Source organism: Osmerus eperlanus, chromosome 24 (genome assembly GCF_963692335.1).
Source record: "Osmerus eperlanus chromosome 24, fOsmEpe2.1, whole genome shotgun sequence".
Lineage (NCBI taxonomy): Eukaryota > Metazoa > Chordata > Actinopteri > Osmeriformes > Osmeridae > Osmerus > Osmerus eperlanus.
This window is the reverse complement of record NC_085041.1, coordinates 9,127,221-9,149,547: the sequence shown is the minus strand read 5'-3', so window position 1 is coordinate 9,149,547 and position 22,327 is coordinate 9,127,221. Positions and strand designations below refer to the sequence as shown.

At 38.5% G+C, this 22,327-nt stretch overlaps 1 protein-coding gene across 7 annotated transcripts in view; it reads left to right on the top strand.

Annotated features, from left to right (window-relative positions):
- The first annotated feature begins 221 nt into the window (after positions 1-221).
- The window catches only part of adgrl2a (adhesion G protein-coupled receptor L2a), a 94,226-nt gene continuing 72,120 nt past the window's right edge, over positions 222-22,327 (top strand). For 6 of the 7 annotated variants that reach the window (XM_062451009.1, XM_062451007.1, XM_062451008.1 and 3 more), the window contains exon 1: positions 17,356-17,521. In XM_062451009.1, the coding sequence (XP_062306993.1) occupies positions 17,480-17,521 (42 nt within the window). In that variant the 5' untranslated portion in view covers positions 17,356-17,479. Of the gene's footprint in view, positions 805-17,343; positions 17,522-22,327 lie in introns of those variants that run through there. The other variant, XM_062451006.1, reaches the window with a different exon arrangement.

The following is a 22,327-nucleotide window of genomic DNA, read 5'->3' as shown; positions in this document are numbered from 1 at the left end:
TACAAACTGTATTCTTCTTTCGATAGCAAGGGTTTAAAAGCATATAAGTGTTCTTGTTGAACGTGCAAATAGGTTCACATGATTAGTTCCTTCAGCGCTGGGCTAGCCAAATCCAATTCAGCGTTGATTTGGAATCCATGTCATGTTTTGAAGCTAACCCATTCACAGACGGCTAATGCAGAAGGCAGCCTGCATTCGACTTACTGCACTTGCTCTGTTTACTGGAACCCTGCTCCGCTGTTTCAGGCAAGTGTCTCAATGCTGCAAGTGGGATATTTTCCACGGGAGAGACGCTGAAACTTCGCAGTCACGCTGACCGCCATTCTCTTATTCATCGGAACAAGGAAAGGACCAAGTCCACGGAGAGCAGTCCACGGAGAGCAGTCCACATACAATTTTCCCATCACATCACTTCGCACTCTCTCTCGTCAGACTCGTTGCTTCTTGTTGTTGCTTGGACTGCAGACAATCGGGGAGCTGAGAACAAATGCTCGAAGTGAATAGTTTGGGTTAAGACTGAACAGCAAATTGTCATGGAAGCTGTGCCCGGTTTAGGTGATTGTATGGGCTAAAAGCGGGACCGGTCGGTTGATTAATCCCCCACACAAAAAAAACACATATCTGTCTCGGATAAGTGGAGCATGCATCAGAACTGCAGAGGTTCTCTCTACGCTGCCTGCTGTGTTCTGAGCTGGAGAGGAGTTCCAATTACAAGTCTGTCTGCTTTCAAACACATTGCCATTGTCCAACAGATTTTTCAGAATTCAGCATATTTAACCCAAACCGACGGTTATAATCAGTAAGGTAAGCGTTACGATTTTATTTTTTATAGCTGTTGATGACACCTTTGTAATATTCCCTTTATGGTCTATTTCACGTAGGGCTTAGACCTTACAAGTTGAGGAACATGCAGCAACTTATTTTAACGTTACAAAGAAATCCTTGGTCTGTTTCATTGACCAAAAGTTGCATTGTCGACTAAGAAAAGACATGCTTAACGACTTTAATCATACAGCTTATACATTTAGGTTTTTAAACCAAATATACGCCCTACCGAAATACGTCAGTTTATTTAAATGAATCCCTTCCAAGTCATAGGTTGAGTGGCATTCATCGCTGTTTTTGTAACTCTTCCGATGAGATGTTGGATTGGATTTAGGCTGTAGTTTCTCTTTAGGAACAGATATATGTGTGATTCTTGACATAAAGGAGAGTAGGAACCTAATCTCTTGGGCTTTGTTCCTGATTGCACTATTTTGTGAACAGGGAAATTCAAGAAGTTTGTTTTAGTTTTGATGCAATAGTTATATTTCTTGTTGGCTAATCCAGTAGGCTATAGGTTTATTATAATTATGTAGTAGGCTAAAGCCATATACGCTTGTGTGTCATTAGAGTGTACAAATAAAAGGAAAACTGAAATTCGCACTCAAACATCTTTCAGTGTATTTCAAGTCTAAAATACAGATAATTTTTATGTGGCCTACTTTCATTACCAAAGCCGCCTTGTCAACCATGTGTTAACAACCGGTGAAAAGCCACATGCGGAGAGGGACTCATACCCGGGTCAGTTTTTTTGTAGTCTATAGACGACAGTGTGTTGCAGTAGAACTCCGAACATTAGGTCATTGTAGTAGATTTGGCTGCAATCGTTTTATCCACTAAACTACACGCACATGATTCGTGATCCTTGTCTTTGTGAAGTTGTGCGCCTGATGCGAAAAGCTGACAAATTCCTGACTGGATTAACCTCGAATGCAGGCAATTAAATGCATTTGTTTTTCTGTAACACACATACAGTGTTACAAAAGAAAAGCATGTGCCAGTCCAACCAGGAATGAATGTAATACTGTTTAAGTTCTTAAGAATGGTCCGAAATGTGCACCATCAGTGCAAATTTGCATTGGTCCGAAAACTCCCAAAAGCTATGACCATGTTCAGCATGGTCAGGTCCAGCTCGTCAGCGGAATATACTGTATGGTGACTGAAATTCTTGCTCAAACTACTAATCACATTTACTTTAAACAAGGATAATGCTATGACTTAACAGTTTGGTCAGAATCCGACTTTAAATATTTGGTTAGACAATGCAAAATGAGAAACGTAGTCTTGTTAGCTGTCCAAGACCACATTACAAGTATCATATTCTTTAGACCCTCGCTAATAAACATGTTATTTCACATATTTTTGCACAAAATGCTTGAATTAATGCAAGTGCAAATTCTTGCTGTTTGGAAGGAATATATTTGCATATCAAAGTGGTCATAGCTCTTGCTGAATGGAAAGAACTGTAGCTGGGTCCCCCATTAGTTTTGACTGAGGACGAAAGGGTAGTAAAATAGGAGGGGGCTCTTCTTTGTAACCTGTCTTTAGCCCCTTTCTTTGTGTCTGAATCAAAATAATACAAATACCAGAATCTTAGCATATTTTTATGGAAGAATCATCAGTCACACACTGACTGGTTAAAAGTATTTGCCAAATATTAGATGGCACAATCCCAAACATTCTGTCATAGTTATAAACATGTCAGACGGGAAACCATCTCAGTCCTTCAAAGCCTGCATGGAACTAGTGTACAAAGACCATCAAATGTGTCTCCATTACCGCTGCAAATTTAACAGCTAACAGCTTTGGCCATATGCGCATTTTAGCTATTCCGTTTTTTTGTCAATAGCATCCTCTGACTGTAGTAAACTTGGATCGCTCAGTCAACTTGTCCTTAAGCATATTATAGTTTGATTCAAACCAAAAAGAGCTTTTTCACTACAGTCTTGCATGAGAGTGATAGTGCGGCTACAGCTGTTGTTGATGTTCCAGAGCCTGGATTGCTTTTCTGCTTCTCTGTTCCTTTCCACTCTTAGATCAATAGCTCAGTCTACTATTGTATGGACAAAGGGGACAAAGTGCCAAATATTAACACTCACTTTCTATTCTTACTTGTTTTAATATTATTCTGTCTTGTAACACACATTAAAATGACAGAATTAACCTTTATTTTACTCATAGTAGTATGAAAACAAAATTAAAAACGCATGCACTGCAATGCGATAATACAAATGTGTGTGTACTCTATATAAAACAAAGTAAAAGTTTATCAACCAAACTAGACTCTTTAACACTTGAGGAAACATTTGCCATCGTTTTTTACTATCAAAATGCTCACTGGATACCGGCTAGTGATCCAACTGTGAAACATATTTTTTGGTGGAAATCACTCTTTGAATCTGTTATTGCTTATGGGCAATGTGATAAGTGCTTAGTCTCTCCTAATCAGTGGTGTCAAAGTACTGCTGTGCCTTTGACGGTACTGTCCAGATTGCTCTAGGGCTGGGCTGCTTTTATTCACAATGTAAGGACCAGCAGTATGACCGTAATCAAGAGCACCTGCATTTGCGCTCACAACGTCAAACCATGGGTAAAATACGGCACAGGGAGTTATTGGCCTGACGTTCCTAGAAATACTGAGTAAACATGCCAACAACAAAAAAAGGTGGACGGAACATGGAGGTCTAGTTAGTCACAAATGAAAGAAAATGAATTAACTTTGTGTTCAGCTTTTGGGTTTGTGTTCAACGATACAATCATTTGGTGGATCTCCTGATATGGAGCCTTGCTGTGGGGATAACTGTTCACCCTTAAATGGAATACACAGAATTTAGGCAGATTTAATTTTACAATTGGAAATCGGTTAAACACCATCAGCCAGGGTGTTCCCTTCTCTGCCATTTTGTGAAAATTTTATTTTCACTTGCCAAATAACTTTGCGGCAGTGGGGATTCCCTCTTCCCTGAAATGGCAGGTGGAACATTACGTTGGCTAATTCAGTAATCTCCTAGCAGAATGTTGTAATAAATGGAGAAGTGTAGAGCATAACGGTGAATACAAATGTTTGTGAAAGGAATAATGTTATTGACAATTCACGTTTTCCACCTTGTCCAAGTAGTAACCTTCCATAGCTTCTTTTTGGATTTCATTTATTCATTTTGTTCTGCTCTGCATAGAATTGTAAAAAATATTTATACTTACTGTAAGAGCAACGGACAAAAGCGGGGCTGAAAAATTTATCGTTACATTGCTCTGTGGCAAACTAAATACACCTGGTGGCCGATTGTGTGTGTAATTTCACAGGTGTACACAATTTCATAGGCAGTGCTACTTATTACTATGGGTAATTCTATAATGTCATAGTAATTAAAATAACAACAACTATAATAACAGCCAATGCATTATTATGAAAATTTATTAAAATATTTATATTATACCATCATTATTTTATAAAAGGGCAAGTTGTAGTTACATAAAAAAAGAAGACTAATTTCACATTTATTGATGTCATGTATATTACTGACAATGTACAATACATTAACATATTAATAATGCATCACAAACACTTCCATTCATAGAAAGATACACGTGCACACACACACACACCTCTGTCTCATAAGTGGTGGTATGTGAAAAGGACGCGTCTTATCTGTGCACAGCTGCAACAGTATTTGGGAAAATATTCAATTTCTCTGTGACAGAGGAGAACCTGGGAGGCAAGGCTCTAAGTCAACAGCAGTTATTGCGTCTCTGCCATGGCAGCCGCGAGCGAGGGCTGGCTCAGAGAGAGTGGGGATCTACAGACGTCTGCCAGGGGAAAGAGTCGTGTCTCTGCTGGATTATAGGAGAGCACATCACATCCACACCTAAAAGCCCTTTTTCCAACAAGACAGGCCTGTTATTTAGGGACGGTGTCGGTAAACATAGGAGTGTGCAATATATCCTTCAGATTGTCCTTGACAAGTGGGACTCACTAAGTGAAAAGAGAAAGTTTGTACTTTAAGTTATAGGGCCTACAGTTGTTTTTGCCTATGGCCTTCTGACGATAAATATCGTCATTGATAGTAATCTCTTAAAGAATGACGATGATGTATAGATTATACTTTTTACAAGCATTCTTTTCTGACAAATAAAGATTTTAAAATGTTTAATTTTCACAAATTCGAGGGAAACTAACGTTAAAAGTATTTGTTATGCATAGACGTTCATCTAACCTTTTAGCATATAATTTCATCCCTTCAAGTCATCATACAGTCTCAGCTCTGAATCAGTAAAACTGTATTAATCAATTCAAGTCAATAATCAAGACTGTCTTTATTTGCTTGTGTGGTTTAAAAAAAGTTTTAGTTCAAGTTTGAGTCTCTTTGTGACAGACTGATGTTTTGCATCGACCTCTGCTTTGGGTGTGTGGATATTATGTTCCTGCAAATGATTTTAACACCCTCATAACATAATTAATTCCAGTATTGGAAAAAACAGTGGTTTAGTTCTTTACAGGACAATAAAAGGCATGTTATTACTGGATGGTGAATATCAATGTCTGAAAACAAACTCTTCACAAACTAAATGTGAACTAACTGAGCTAGCTAAAAGTAACTGAAAATGTGTGAAATCTAAGAGATATAACAAAGTCAGAGATGGTTCTATTTAAACACTCAGAATTTTTTTTTTTACAAACTGTCTTTTTTGGTCTATTTCCTTGGTGTGTTAGTATAGAGAGTTTCACATAATTAGACATCAAGTTGACGACAACCACCTGAGGGTGTAGTGCTGCCCATGGTGACATTTGGTGGATTTTCTGTTGAGGCAACCTTTTTCATATGAGATTGCATGTAATTACAAAGATGGGGCATTTTGACAACCAACGCTAACCTGCATTTCTCATGCTAAATTCCCTTTTTATCCAAGAGAAAAAAATTGACTTTAAAAGAAAATAATGCTGATTCACTTAATTAATTACGTTGCTTTATAACAACTCTGTTTGGGAGGATAGAGCAAAGAGGATGATAAAATAACGTAATGCTTAGAAGAAGAAGATACGGCATCAGGATTAGCTCCTCTTGACAAATATGTATTTTGAGGGCAGCCTATAAACCCTAACAATAAGTGGCTACATCTGTGAACCTCATCCTGACTACAGTGTGGGGCCAATGACAACACTGCAACAGTCACTGCTGCACCTGCTGCTGTCTCTGTAAGAGGCTCTATCGGTTTACCGTATCATTCTTCTCTGCCTGACAGAACAGAAAAGAACAGGCAATGAGCTTTGCTTGGGTCAACTTAAGAGGAACCTCTGAGACAAACGTCTCTCACTATGTGATGTTAAAATCAAATCAAAATGTTGTTCCTTAAGGATGAGATTTAGTTCCATTTGCGGCCTGTATGTAATGTCTCTCGACAAAATGTAGCATTCATCACAAGGGAAAAATAGACGTAAATAGAAGTATTACTGTGTGTAATAAACGTAACTGTCCTTCACTTCTCTATACAAACAACCTATTTTTCCATACAATACAACAGCAGATGTAAATATGTCTTTCTGATTTTTATTTTATACCATGGTAAAATTGAATATGTAGCTGGCAATGACCTCTAAGCATTCTGAGGTTTTAGCATGTAGTTTCTGCACACTTGCACGTCTATGCCGTGTTTGACAACATAGCGCTAAACATACAATGGACTTTGGTTTGAGAACCGTGCTTTTGTGGAGAATGGCCTGTGATGTCTCCAACTGTGGAGAATCCTTGTTTGGGTGTAAAAACCAGAAACAAGAAGTTACTGTGTTGTGCTGTGAGTTCAAATTGTATACGTTTAGCAGTGGGTGAAATGTAGCAACAGTGACTATGTTGACTCCTTAGTTCTTTGCATGTGGCGCCTGGCAGTAATTGACGTTTGCTCAGAGTGTGCTAAATGTTCTTAATAAAGGCAAATAATCAAAGCCTTACACTTTAAAAGGCAACTATCATCAACTCTGTTACATTACAGTTACATTAACTACCATGTAATTACATAGCAATACCTATCTTGACAACTATTTGGTTACATGGGAACCGCATGCTATGTTGTTACAGTTTATTTTGTATTTAGCTCTACAGTAGTGCACGTTGTTAACATTGATCTAGTTTTGGTAGCACAATCTTCAGCTGCCTCTTTACAACATCTACCTACCACTCGCACTAATCTCCATACTGTGCCTTCTGACACTTTTGTAGGAACCTATACTGCTAATACTTAATACCATTAATTACATAGAAATCCCTACATATCTACAATAATTTTACTAAACCTATTGCTAGGTAGGTACATGGCAATGAATGTAACCTTAATGTACAGTGTTGCCCAGCTATTGAAGAGGTATGACCTTAAACCACAGATCAGTTAACAATAATTTAAGATAATGATTACTTTTTTACTTTTATTCTGTTTGGAATACTCTGAATATAATAAACAATGTTTGATCTATACCCTGCTATATGAAGCTCATGAGCACATAACCCTTGGTTATGTCCAGGAGAGAAAAATCTATTAATTATGTTTCTTGCATCATTGATAAACTGTCATTATGCTGTTTTCTTATGCCTGCATAGCCATAAGTTAGTTCAGTGGTTCCAACACACCTGATTCAAATGAATGGTCATACGCAGGCTTCTGCAGAGCTGGCTAACGACCCATTCATTTGAATCAGGTGTGTTGGAGCAGGGAAACATCTAAAACATGCAGGACAGGACCAGAGTTGGGAACCACATAGTTAGTTCTTTGTAAGGTGCTACTAGGAAAGGCATGTGACACTAGTGTAGGTCAGAGGTCACAATATTACCAAAGTGTATAATGCCATGCAACTTTGAATGAGGAAAATAGAAGGAACGTCAAGGCCATTTCTGGGAGCCCTATCTAAAGACCTAAACAAAATCTATCTAGCATGCAGTGTCCTATATCTGTGCTTGTGAAGGCTATGCTAAAAGTATCCTCCCATATTGTGATACTATTTAACTCCCTTGATTTCCTGTATTCTATGTCCAGTCTTCTGAGATACTCAACTTGAGTGTATCAGACACCTGCATATGTAATAAATACGTTGATTTTGTCTTGAACTTGTAATTAACTATTGCCTTCATTGACTTGGTACTTTCACAGCAATTGGGTATTATCAAATACGTCTTCACTATCTTAACACATTTCAACATTTGCCCATTTATCCATTAATAAAATACAATTGGTACCAGCTACCACATCTACATAAAAACTCACTTACCTTTTCATCATGTTTATCCTCTTGGATTCCACTCACATTTACCCACTTCTTGCTGAGGCACTAAGGGATGAACAGAAAATATTTCTCATATTTAGAATGATACTGTTCTAAGAAAGGGCATGTCTAACAGTTGTAAATAACTCACTGGACTAATTTATCTGCACAATTAATAAGAACGTAATTTTAGATGTATTGTTTGTATCAAGTTGTATTGTCATTCCCTATTTTGTCCCATTCATACTAACTTGTGTTGGCCAGTGGGAGAAATTATTAAAAAATACAGACCAAAAAAGGGGCGTGAAAGTAAGGGGGTGTATTTTACTTCTTGCAATGAGCGGCACTGGTCGCTTGTGGCATTTCCATCATTCACCACCTACAGCTGATTACTAGTGAGTCTGGAGTTACGTTCTGACAGGATGCAGCTCCAGTACCCATTACCATCAGAAATAGGTCCAGCAGGCCTGGGGGCAGCCAAGGAGGCAAGGCTCAGAGAGAGGGTTTGTTCAGAGCTTCTGAAAGTTGCTTTGTTGTGGCCTGGTTAAAGCAAGGTAGCTTTTGTTAAAAATAAATAAAAAATACTGTTGTTAACCATGTAACCTTTACTAAATTAACAGTGTGTGAAAATGTTGCCTCCAGAGCTCAACCATTAGTGAGAGGGTTACAACCAAACCTCCTATACACCTATATGCACTGTCCCAAAACAATTGCTATACCTTTGAACAAGGGAGCTTAAAGCTTTTGAAACATTTCAGCCAGTGCTAACAATAAGAAGCTGCAATCATAATACGGATTTCAATGCAACTGCTTACCTTTGTCATGTATTGAACAGTAAGGTTTAATACAGTATTAAGTATTGCAGAGCATGTTGATGTAGCCTATAACAGCAACAAAGAGTACATGTATAATCATGGGTGTGTATCAAAAGGACCTTTGCCCACAAAACGTGTATAATCTTCCACACAACAATCACTGTTATCATTAGAGATTGGATGGAGGTAGCATCTAAGATTTAATACATTTTACATTACACATTCTGGCAACTCTTAAAAGAGACTAATCCTGCTGCATATGTTAGCTAAGACAATATTCATGCCAAGACTTGTTTATACCACAGGAAAGAATCTTGGGTTTGGCCTTTTTAAACAATTACCTTTGCTACAGCAACTTTATTCTTACAATTAGATAATCTTCTAGTGCCGTGGCCTAATGCTGTATTTTGGTGTCAATGTGTTTTCATGTCAAGAAACGTTTTGGTAGATATCACAGAGGCACTGGTTTATTCCAATGAGGGAATCCCTCCTAACAAAGAGCAATTGTCAAGGTATTACGCTCACTCCCTGCATGGAGCTGTCATATCACACTCCATATTCATATTGAGTCTTATCCCCCTATTGTTATTTTGTAGCAGTCGGAACTGTGGCAATCACACTTCAGTGGATTACCTGTGCACAGACACTTAGATGCAGATCTCCAGCTCATGCTGTCTCCATGCATACCAGTTCAAAGGTGTGACCCAGAAAGAAATTTGTAGAACAGCTTGTAGAACATGAAATTGGTCAACCTTTAAGGGTTTGTTTTATGTGTATATGTATGTGTGTGTGTGTGTGTGTGTGTGTGTGTGGGGGGGGGGGGTTGCCTTATGACAGATAGATAACTTCACCATGTGTTTGTTTTCTCTTCCTTGTTATCACAAAAGAGCAAACACATTGTAAACATACACAAGGTGTAGAATTAGTGATTGCTGTATCGGCTGTCCTACCGTGGGTGGTGACAGATGATAAGGTTGCCACTAATCCATCTACATTAAAATGTATTATTTTATCATACCAAGATGGATTAATGGGAAAATTAATGGCAAAATATTTATTGTAGAAAATGCACATATCCCTAGAAAAAAAATATTACAATCAGGCTCTATATTAACACTTGATAATACAGTGCTTAAAAAAATATATTTTGTCGCCTCTAAAGTTTAGCTGTTTGGTTTTACATTTACATTTATGCATTTAGCAGACGCTTTTATCCAAAGCGACTTCCAAGAGAGAGCTTTACAAAAGAGCATAGGTCACTGATCATAACAACGAGATAGCCCCAAACATTGCAAGCAGCCAAAACATGAAACATACATTGTGGAAAACCAAATAAGTGCCAAAGGGAAGAACCATAAGAGCATGCAGTTAAACAAGTTACAATTGAACAACATGAAACTCCCCACAAGAGTGCAAGAGTGTACCTGTAGAAAAATCAACAGTAAAAATATTTCACAGCGAGTACAAGAATTTGAAACCGTTACAACTAACCAACAAGAGCAACAAGTCTCTCAATACGAGTCATTGTGATCCTGGAGGAAACTAACATCAGGTCCAGCCAAGCATTCCTAAGTGCCGTTGTACTCCCGGAACAAGTGCGTCTTGAGCCTTTTCTTTCTTGCCTTTTCTTTTCTTAGCAGAGGGTAACAAATATAGTCATTGTGGCAAATCATTTAAACATGTATTTTTTAATTTTCAGAAAATAATACTTAACCCTTGTGCTGCCTTTGGGTCACATGACCCAAAGGTTCATAACGAACCATCGTTGTGTTTACCCAATTTTACCCAATACAAAAACAAATAAAAATTATTTTCTTTTAACCTTTGCAATGTGGGGGGGTCTGAGACAGCCCGACGGTTAAAAGAAAATGCTTCACTTTGTTTTTGTATGTGGTAAATTTGTCGCAATACGACGGTGGGTCACAATGACTGATGGGTCAGAATGACCCGAAGATAACACAAGGGTTAAAAATAATACTACAATCCCAGTGTTTTTGTGGGACAATAATTCCTTTCAAGAAGAAGATGTAACTCGTCTTTACATTTATGATTTACCCTGTATCAAAGTGCAAAGTGAGTCACAATCCCAGTCTGTAGTAATCAACTCTGGGTCCCACTGCCTTGATAATTCAGATGGGTGTGTTCGATGAGCCAATCCAATATACAATCCTTTGTATAACTCAGGCGAAGATATGCTAATGCCCCTGTAATGACTTAGAAGAGAGCTTAGTCTGAATGCTGCTGTCTTATTTCATCACTCTAAACAGAATGCAGTGAGCACTGGGATTGAAACCGACTGAACCTGTTTTTTCAGAGAACGATATAGCCACACACTTTGAAACAAGTCAAGTTATGTAATTTAAGCATAACATTCCTGTTCTTGTCTTTGTTTGTGAGACTATGCTTCATGTTCATTGTGGAATGGAGCATGTAAACCATTAATTTGTGGGCAGCAGCTGTATGGACTTTTAGGTTGGTCTGTGTCTTTGAAAATGGGTCAATATACCTTCAGGTTTAACAAGCTGCATTACCTGTCAGTTATGTCATAAGTGAGTGGAGATTTATGTCTGACAACTGATTGCTCTCAGGAAAGACTACACCCACTTCTTTTGTTTGAGCTTCCCAATGTGAAGCAATGCTCTATACTTTGTTTGGGATGCTGTGACATACACAATTTCCCTCGTCTTGAAAAGGCATTCAAAATAAGCAAATGTAACAGTACTGCAGCATTGAAATGTGGAGGTTGAGGCATGTCATGTCGGTAACCATGCTGGCTGAATGTGTTTGTGTTGCTCTACTGTAAAGGTCCTCACATGACTTTCTATTTTTGCAAATGCTGAGATTATGTGGTGTCCCTTATTTTGGTTTTATTTATCCTTCCTCTCAGCCAAATGGGTCAAACGCTTCAATCAGATGCCGTGCTTACGCAAAAAAGGGGTACACTATAAAAATTTAAGAAATTGGTACCTTTGATAAAATGTAACATTATATTTTTATATTTTATGATATCATAACTCTGCCACATCTAACAGTAGCCATTCCCTTGTCTGTGAAGCTTTAACAAGAACACTGATAAATTGTCTGCTTACTGTTTTACCCCCTTCCATTTTAGATGTGGCTTCTTCAAGTCATCTTCTCAGTTACCTTCCGCATATTTTATGTTGCCACCCACCATCTTAAAAATTAATCATCCTGTTGAATAATGCCTCACAATCATAGTGAATTATTTATAGGCCTCTTCTTTAAACAGGGGACAGAGCAGTTTTTTTAACCATTTGACTGCACATTTTTTTCTCATACCGAGAAAGAATGACAAAGCTGCCCGCTAGTGCAAGTCATGGTAAATGTCCCACAGTTGAATGATCAAAGTGTGAAGTCAAGGACTGTACCTCGGAAAATGGAAGACTTTTTAGGAAGCTGCTTCTCTCTTCTACTCTTGCACTTTGTACTCGTGCATGTACTGTGATGTGCGATTCAAAAAGGAATCTACAGCCTAGATTGGCCTTATGGCGTTATGCCATGGCCTGTGCAACCTAACAGATTCTATAACTGTGCTCTGTGTTGTGTTTGTTCGATTTCATTCCAGGTATGTCAGCACAGATTAACCTGACAACATTGACCTGACACCCAATGCTATTTTATGCCACATCCCCACATCCCTGCTTTGACATTGCTGACAATACTATACTGTATTATTTTTGAATTAGTACAATACGGATGTACCATATTAAAATCAAGAAGATGAAGTTTAGAGAAGAAGTCTATTCCAACAGCCGTGCTTCGTTTGTGATCGCTAATTTGCTAAAACTAATTTAGGCAAATCCAAACACACAACAGTGTTTCTTTGATTGTGCTCAATGCATTCTAGCTGAAATCCTGCTAAATGCCAACATTGTATCTCCTGACATCCACAATGTTAAAGCGGTGCATATTCCATTGATGGAGAAAAGGGTAATGTCAAGGACTTACTGATATTGATTGACAGGTACTACTGTATCACCAAGATTGCCCATATAATGGTAGGCTTCTAAATTCCTGTCTTTCGCATTTATCTTTTTGTATCAATGTCAGTCTATTAATTTCTGGGCAGAGAAGCATATGGCAAAAACACTATTTAATGGTTATGAGTAATTCTTATCTCTTTGGACCTGAAAGGAATAGTCTTGTGCTATCAGTAAATTGTAATGACATTTTACATTTTGATTCAAGATTATCCTCTTCACTTCCACTGAAAGATGAAAATGATGGTGGCTACCAGGTAAGAGCACATACCACTAAGGCTGAAACCATGAGCCACCCTGGGCCATTTCGTGCATGTCTTTCCGTACCTTTCCCTGTTTTCCTGTCTCTCTCTCCAGCTGTCTCTTTATATAAATCTAAAAAAAGTCCCACACAAAATATATATATAAAAATCTTGAAAGAAAGTTTCACATAAACTTTCTATAATTCACATAAAGATGCAGGTGTTGGTATCTTTCATAATGAGTTGGATTGATTTTGCATTTACTTGACTGAGTATTAGTTTATGGATTTTTTTCTATATGGCCACTGAGACTGCAAAACAGCACAGACCATCTCAGGATATTATTATAGAAGGTACTCTCATTCCCAACTTTTGTATTTACAGGTCGCATAGTCCACCAATTAACTTTATATTCCTCAAGAAACGGTGTAATTATTGATTTACAAACTAACATCCAGTAATGACAGCAAATTGTACAATACCATGTTAAATGTTGCTACCTAGATAATAAATTAGTTTGACATTTTAGTCAGTTGGATTCAAAGCCAAATTTTTCAACCCATCTGTTTCATAAAATGTTGTTGCCGATTTATCACTGTATAGTGGATCATCTAATGTGTGGTATACTTGAGGTCTTGATTGTTTTAGCTAGGAAATGTAAACATTCACATTACATAAGAGCAAAGCCATCCGAAAGAACGCCTCAAAATAATGACAGTTTTCAGCTAACTTTTCTGCCTCCGCACTCCTAGATTTGCAAAGCTATGTGTGTTTGACCTGGTATTTCACTGGCTAGGCCCCAGCAGGGTTAGGGGCTTTGTTCAGGGCAACAGCAGTCACACAGTGTTTGGTTGTGGTGCCAGTCATACCCCTTGTTCCTGCACTGCTCCGTGCTGCTCTCAATCATTCCCTCCATGGAGAGGTCAGTGACTGATTTTGTTCCCCCATATCTAACTCAGTGGGGCTCCAGAGTCATCTGATCACTGACCCAATCTCTCCCAACTGGAGAGCGAATTTTCTGATTTACTCTTACAAATTGTACATCTTCAGGAGTGTCAAAGAAGAAACGCAATCTCTTTTAGGAATATATTTCCTCAGCAGCCTGAGTAGAATGCTCTATCAGACTGGGTTCCAAGGTGTCACACATTTTACCTAAAAGGCATAGATATATAGCAACAGTAAAAGAAAACTTGTGTAGTATGAATTCATGTGCATCTGCCTTGTGAACAAAACAGAATGAAAACCAAATGTATTCCTATTCAACAAATTGGTGCCTCACTGTTCCTGATTTACATTTCAGTGAATCTCTGGACCCATTTTTCTTGTTTTTTTCCTTTCTATTCTTACATCCTTGATGTTGCGTGACAATTAACATCCTAACTCTTTCTTCAAGTTATATGAAAGCCTGTGGGCTAATACAAGGGTCAAGCAAGACTTGCAGGCTGTCAATCTTTTGTTGTAACCTAGTTCTCTCCCCCTCTTAGTTTCTTTGTCCTGTGTCCTCCCCTTTCATACAGACTTGGTTTAATAGAATAGCCCAAATATTCCCCTATTCTCTAGGATACCTCTCAACAGCATGAGAGGGACAACTGGGAGCTTTGTCCAATCGACTCGGCATTCTTTCACATCTGCCTCTTGTTTAAAGCCCCCTACCATTCCAATTTCAAACTGTCTTAATCCATTCAACCTCCCCTTTCCTTTTGACAGGTCCTTTCCGCCCAAATACTTAGCTCTTTTGCATTTTGATAAGTGAACGCATTGGGCAATTGCCCACTTTTTATCAGACTTGCATCCAGTTAAAAACGGTCTGCTGTCACTGCTGTTGGAAAAAGCAAATATGTTGCGTTCACATATGTTTAAAGCCTCTGGGTCCATGCCCCTGTGGCTTCACTAACTCATAGAGTACTTAAACATCTGTCTGCATTAGCTTCATATTCAGCCAAAACAATGAAGTGCCTGTTGACATTTGGCATCTGTGCTTAACATTTACAGAACATTGCCTCTATCATAGTATGTCTGTTGAATTAGAGGGTGTAATCATGATTTCCCCATCCACACTCATGCACTCATGCATGCACATGCACATTCTCCCTCTCTGTCTCTCTCTGTCTATAAATCTATCTACTCACTCCAACACATAGGCAAGCTGTATACACACAGTACAACAGGATGTGGAACCTTACAGAACCAGTTTGAGATCAGATCCACGGTCAAGGGCTATTTGAAGAAAAAGTCAGGGTATGAACACTGAATGTTGCTGTACAAGCTGAGAAGGAAAAAAGATCTCCAGCTAAGAAGGGATACCTCGGCCTGCTTAATGAGGAGAACGTCAGTTAGACAAACCCCTCCCCCCATGGTTGCCTTTGGTGTCAGCATCTTAAACACTCCCAGCATGATATAAAGATTCTTAAAGTATCGGACTGTTGTTGTTGATTTACATTAAACCCATCTCCATGTATTAGGGATCTTCTATCTGTATTTATTTATTTTTTATTTTCTATGTGGGGAGTCCTGGCTGCCTTGGATGCAGCAGCATTGAAGGCATCATGTCCTTTTTTACAGCCTTTCTCAGTAAATAGCTGGTGCTTGTCACAAGCCTTACCCTAAACGCTGAATGAGTCTAAAGCATGTTCACTTTGTTACAGGATAATTGTCTCCAGCTAACAAAGGGACATTTTAGGTAATTTTTATTCTGAACCCCTGAACGACAATAGTGATTTGCATTAAAAGTGTTCGCTGTTAAACTGGATATTGACCACACAATTGATCAACTTGGTTAGGGTAAGGATGTAAAATAAAGTAAAGACAGGAGTAGTTCCAGGTAGACCTCGATCCTTCAAAACATTCCAGAAGTAAGGAAAGGCTTGCCCTCAGGCAAATGTTAAAAATTTCTGAACATCTCAAAAGTGGTCATCTAGTCTTAATCCAGTCCTGATTTGGGAACTAAAAGATGATCTATGTGAGAAGGGAATCATACTCAAGGTAAGCCTAAACTCATGCGTGCCCTTGGCTAGTAAGAGTGGACACATTCATGTGTCGGCTTGTGAGCATCAAATTCTCATTCAAACTGAATGCCCACATTCCTGTGGTATAGTGTAGCATTTTATTTTCACCTGTTTTGAATAAATGCATGTTTTCACTGTGATGTGTAATACTTCACATAATAGACTAATCAAATATTGTACAATTCAATGAGACAAACTTTATTACCACTGTACCACATTTACAGTGAACAAGAAAAGAAACAGATGAGAGGAGTTGGGTCTTCATGTAGTAATGCACATCAGAAACAGGCTTTTTTACCCTGACTTTTTTCTGCATTCAGCTAATATAGTACCGCTGCTTGCACTGTAGTTCTACAGTTCACTATATGGGGATTTGAGGGATGTAGAAATGGAAAAAAAAATGTTGTTTTTCAGTCCCTCAAAGCCGTAAAACAATTTTGTAATGGGGGTCCTGTGTGCTTGTTACCAGAGTGACAGTGTTTCCCTGGGTGCATGTGCTGATGGTTCATGGGAGAACAGTATGGGCACAGTTTTCAATGCAAACACAGACAAAACGGGAACTGTTTGGGTTGTGAAATGCATGTCTAGGCTCCAAGTAAGCACTGCGTTTTGCCTGTGGTTGGCCAGTGTTTTGTTCACTGTATTCATGTCAGAGGGTGGCTGTTTTTGCTTGTGGCAGTGAGGAAAACCAAACAGGCCGGTACGTGAGAAGCAGTTGTGTATGGTTTGTGATGGAAGGAGAGTGATTTAGTCTGGAGGGAGTTGGGGCCCAAGGAGTTAATTTGGATTGTGTTCTCTCACAACAAGGCATTGTTGCTAGCCATCTGCTAGCATTGCTTGTTTGTTTGTTTTGGGGAGGAGATAACTGAATTAGCAGGACTGGCTGTTGGTCATGTAGATGGGGAGGGGCTTATCTGCGTGGCTGCAGCTCTAGGCACACTCCCCTTGAATGAAATGGTCAACACTTAGCTTCCATTAAGGGATTTCCCTTCTCAGTATTATTGACCTTCTGGCCTTTTACTGGCTTGTATGGATGTGTAGAATTTCACAGTTTGTGGTTATATTCTTGTTGCAATGAAAGAAGACTGCAATTGCAATGAGGGGGTAACAAGGATGTCCTAACATTATGTATATATTGCAAGGAGAAAAAATAACTGAAAACCCCCCTGGAAGAAATATGAGGCTGAACGTAGGTCTTCCTTTGCTTTGCAGGTGAGAGGATCAACAATGAACATCTTTGAAAGCTGCTGGCCTGGACCTTTTTAACCACTCTTAATTCAGCATAATTTTGCAGAGAGACCATCCACATATAGCATGATGGCATGCTTTCTTTGGAAACCAACCTTCTATGGGCTTGTTGTCGTACTGGCCCAAGTACATTCATCAGAGGGTAAGTACACATGGCTCTCACTCTCTTTTAATGACAGCACATGGATTGCAGTATTGAAATGTTTCAAACTTAGCAATGTTCATGTCCGTAGTGGCAATTTGTTTTGTGTCAACTTTTATATTAAGAGAATCATGTTCAAGATAGGAAGCATTTGTTGTCATTCTCATATTTAGCAATATGAACCCAGAAGGGTCACTTTTACCAGAGCTGTTCCTTTGATTGCCTGCTCTACTTACAAATAATACTGTCCTGAAGTGTCTCTATGGAAAGGGATAATCTGAAGTGGTTTCATTAGTTTATAAATTGTGATTCATCAGAGATTTTCTGCTTCAAAGCATCACTTGTCCCTGGTGACATCAAAGCAGAATACATGTTTATTTCCATACACACACGATCCGTCTCATGGCATGCATATATTTTCAATAGAAAATGTCATGTTTAAATTGTACTAAATTATGATTAAATTAATAAAATGTCAAACTCTAGAACTATATCTCATATACACATTCATGTGGCTTACCAGGAATTGCACATAATCTTAGGTTTTAAACTTGGCCTTTTGTCAATGAAATACTTCAGCACAGGCACTAGTATTTCAGTTGATTTGTGCCAACTGTTCACTATTCCTTTGTGTATTGATTGTAACAGACTTGCACATTGATTAAGTTAAGATGGAAAAGGGTTTATTTAGTCAAACCCCAAATCAGATATTTTGGCACAAAATTACATAAATAATTATCAGTGTGTGATACTTTACATACAGTACAATTCTTAGCCACATTGCAGTCTTTTATGTGATGTTTGTTGACGGTCTATTTCATTGCCTGTGGGCTGAATGGATTTGGGAATGACCAAGGTTAGCACTGACGCTAATCATTCGTCTTACATGTATATGTCTGAAATGAGAGATATCATCCTTAAAATCAGCCTTAGGCAAAGTCAGTGGTCACCATTTTTAAGTCTGTGTATATAAATAGATGCGTCTGTCTCAGTATGATTCAATTTGTCATTCACCTTAAGTTTAGTATACTGCTTAGAACCCTTTGTCATTCTGTCTCATTCCACATACAAGAATCAGTTCAGTCCAACAACAGTTCATTATGAACAATATCCCCAAGTAAACATGCTTCATTAAACTGCATCCTGTCCCTAATATCTTTTTAATGCATTTTTTTAATTGAATTAAATGGGTTACTGCAGCCGTGCTGTAAATAGCTATACATTTTCTTGTTTTTTAGGAGACTGCAAGAGTAATGGTACCAGGGGATTTTGCTCCTTGCAAACATCCTTCACAAACTCACTTTGCATCTTCTGCATCTGACTCCATGAGTGGACTGTGTGGAAGTGCCTGTGTCCTTCATCTCTTACTTTCCTCATTATAATCCTCTTCTAGTCCACTTCTGTGAGATCGCCTATAGTAGCTGGAGGACATATTTTTTTCTAGTATATGGTTTCTCAAGTAACCATTAACTTGTTGCTTAAATGAAGTTAAACATTGTATCGACCTACAGATCTACTCTCAACCCTATGAGATCATCTTATGTAATTTTGTGCTTGAGATCACTAATACCAAGGCTCTTCCACATGAGAAATAGATTCAGTCCTTACCGCACCACTCATAGGTATGCTGTAAGATAACTTCATATATGTTTTGACTGTTCATTCGATTTTACTGTAACTCTTTATAAGAGGGTGTTAGGTACTTAAGCTTACTGAATAAATTACACAAAGGCTGTATTGTATCTAAAAAATATGTTGTATATTCTAATGCTGTGACCAGTAAGCCTGGTCACAGCATTAGCAATTTAAAAAGCCTTTTTTAAATTTGATCTTAGAGAAGCCTTCAAAGTATGACATTGAATTTCTTTTTTTTTTACAAAAAAGCTCAATTCTGATACCCTTATTTCAACAGATGATGAAATTAGCACAGCAATTTACACACGATTTTGGACATAATTTGACCTCTGGAGTTTGTCAGTAATAGCAGAAAGCACTCTTAGATCCTGTGTAATTTATGTGAGCCTTAGACAGACAGACAGATAAACAGACAGACAAAGGGAGAGAGAGAGAGGTACTTGGCATAACCTTTTTAGAAGAGAAGTGTGCCTGCTTGTAACTGCATGTTTTTTTCTGGTATGTAATGTATTTCTTATGGATCCAACTGATGTAACATACAGTTACATCAGTAGAACCCCCCACCCCTCCAACCAACCCTCTTCATAGGGAGCAGATGATTGTTTGTTTACATGTCAGGTTAGAAATTTCTCCTGCTGCTTACCTGTTCATTCACATAAGTTAAGGTCACGTAGAGCAGGCCAGGGTATGAAGCTTTTTTCTAGCTCATTCAGTGGTAGAATATACGTGGGTAATGCTGACAGAGAAATCTTTTTTCTTCCACTAGGCCTGAAACCCTTTTCAGTAGTACTCAAGGGCAACAGAAAATGGCTATTAAATGTCACTCTTTTGTTGATGTCAAAATACTAAACGTTTATGACTTCCAGTTTGAACAACAAGGTAAGGGGAGAACATTTTTTTAAATCAAGAAAATAAAACAACTTTGCTAAGAAACTAAGGATTGGCGTTTGAAGGCGATTAGATCACCCTGATGTCAATCTCGATTGTTTGTGGCAGACTGTTGAATCTTTCTTCCTAGGGCCAGTGTTGGGCCTATGTACAAAGAACCATCATGCTGCTAGACTCTTTCATCATTGGCCAGCCATTGCAGATAAGGAGATAAGAGGACAATAGCCCCCTGAGAGCAAGCCATGGCAAGGTGTGACTGCAGGCCCCCTGGTCTCCACCCTGATGAGCACTTTAAATCCTCATTAGGATTTTCAGCAAAGGAAGGAGGGATTTAATGGATTAAGGCTTTGTCACAGCTGGCCCCAGGTTGGTGTTTGTCATGCAAGACCATGGAGGGGACTGTGACAATATTCTAAACACTCATCACCTAAACACTCATCACCCTGATGGAGTGCTCGCCCACCTACATAGCCAACAAATACCTTGGGAGTGGAAGAATATGAAACATAGTTTAACAAAGGGAACACTTGATGATGATGATTATTATTATTAGCCTAATCCCTTGCCTAGGATTTTATACTTTCCGAGATGCTCCATGTCAGGTTCCGACAGTTTGGGCTGCTGCATCAGCATTACTCCTAATGGTTATTTATACAGGGATAACCTTGAGAAGCATCATTAGTTTGCTGTTTGCTGTCACCATCTGTAACTCACTCTGATCTCCCCCATCATACAGATTTGGCAGCACAGGCAGTGGATACAGTGTCTATAAACTACATCCACTCTCTCGATTTGTAAACTTAACAGTTGCAGTGAAGGCTTGGCCAACAGTAGTTTATGATCTATTTAACTACCAGTTACTTAGTTCTGGTCCTTGTATTTTGTAAACCAAAGCTAAAGGGCTTTTCTACAGGGAGGTATGCTAGTTGTTTAATTAAGTAAATGACAACTCATGGATTTCAGGAAAACAACAACAGAATTGTGTTAGTTTGTTAGTATCTCTCATAAATCCCAGAGGACCCTTACCAAGTGGGGGCTCTGCTTCTCTCTCTCCCTCTCTCTGTCTGAGTCCATAACAAGTATATCAAGAATAATCAGCATACCTTAGTCAGATAGCTACATATTCCATTCTCAGAACACTAAAAGGGGGACAAACACATATCTCATCAATCTTTTGTGAAATGTCCGATATCAAAACCACAATTACATGGAACATTTGTTGTTTTGCATTTTTGTTGGTTGCCTCTAATTTATCTGTTGCAGACGTGGCATGAGAAATGTTTGTTGTTGGGAAAAAAAGATCCTTGAATTTCTAATTGAGAATGGTTAGTGGCTATACTGTGCCTGTTTGTTATGTGAATCTCTCCTTTGTGAGAATTAACAGAAGGAAGTTGTTGCTGTAACTCATTTTTCCAAAACAGTTTACTTAAAAAGGCTGGGCAATAATGCAATTCCCTGATGCCTTATATTTATCATTCACACAATGAGCACTCAAAGCTGCAGTGTCTTGCCTTTACACAGTTGTTTGCTTTGGCTTCTCAAATTGTTGCTGTATTTCCACAAAATACTTCAAACATATATGAAAACACTTTTTGGAGGCTCATAAGGGAAGAATAAAGTGTAAAGCCAGTGTTTACTCAAGGACAAACAGATGAGGGAAGTTGTGGATTAACTAACAAAGATGTGATATAAAACTGAATCCAGGATATCTGCTACATGGTGGGTGCACAAGCTCAGTGGGGTCACAGTTTAAAAGTGAAGCGGTTTCCTGTTTGCTACCTTAATATTGTGGAATTTTGAGGTGATTAGACTGTACAGAATTAAGGTCACACCAATAGCAATATTCATTTAATGTGACTTGTGTTAGTCTGAGCACAGTTCTTATGTATGGGGCTTATGACTTCCTAGAAACAACTACTTGGCACTCATGGCATAGTCCAGTAGACCAAGTTATGATTGGCAAAAGTATAATGGTCTTTAATTCTGTATTCTGATTTGCTTATTGCCCCTTTGATTTTGACCCTCAAAAACCTTCCTCTTAGTGAGTGACCTTTGAGGAAAAGAGGATGAACTTCTTGGTGGAACACAATTCGTAAAGCCTTCAATTTAGGGGCTATTTTTTTTCAGACAAATAAAAAACATGTAACGTCAGAGAAACTGCATGTGTTCTAAGGTATGCAATCAATTCTGACCATTGAGAGGCATGGGTACCAAAGCACCAAAGAAATTCACGAGTTTATGATTGCTACCTTCAACATATATAGAAAACCGATAGAGGAGGGA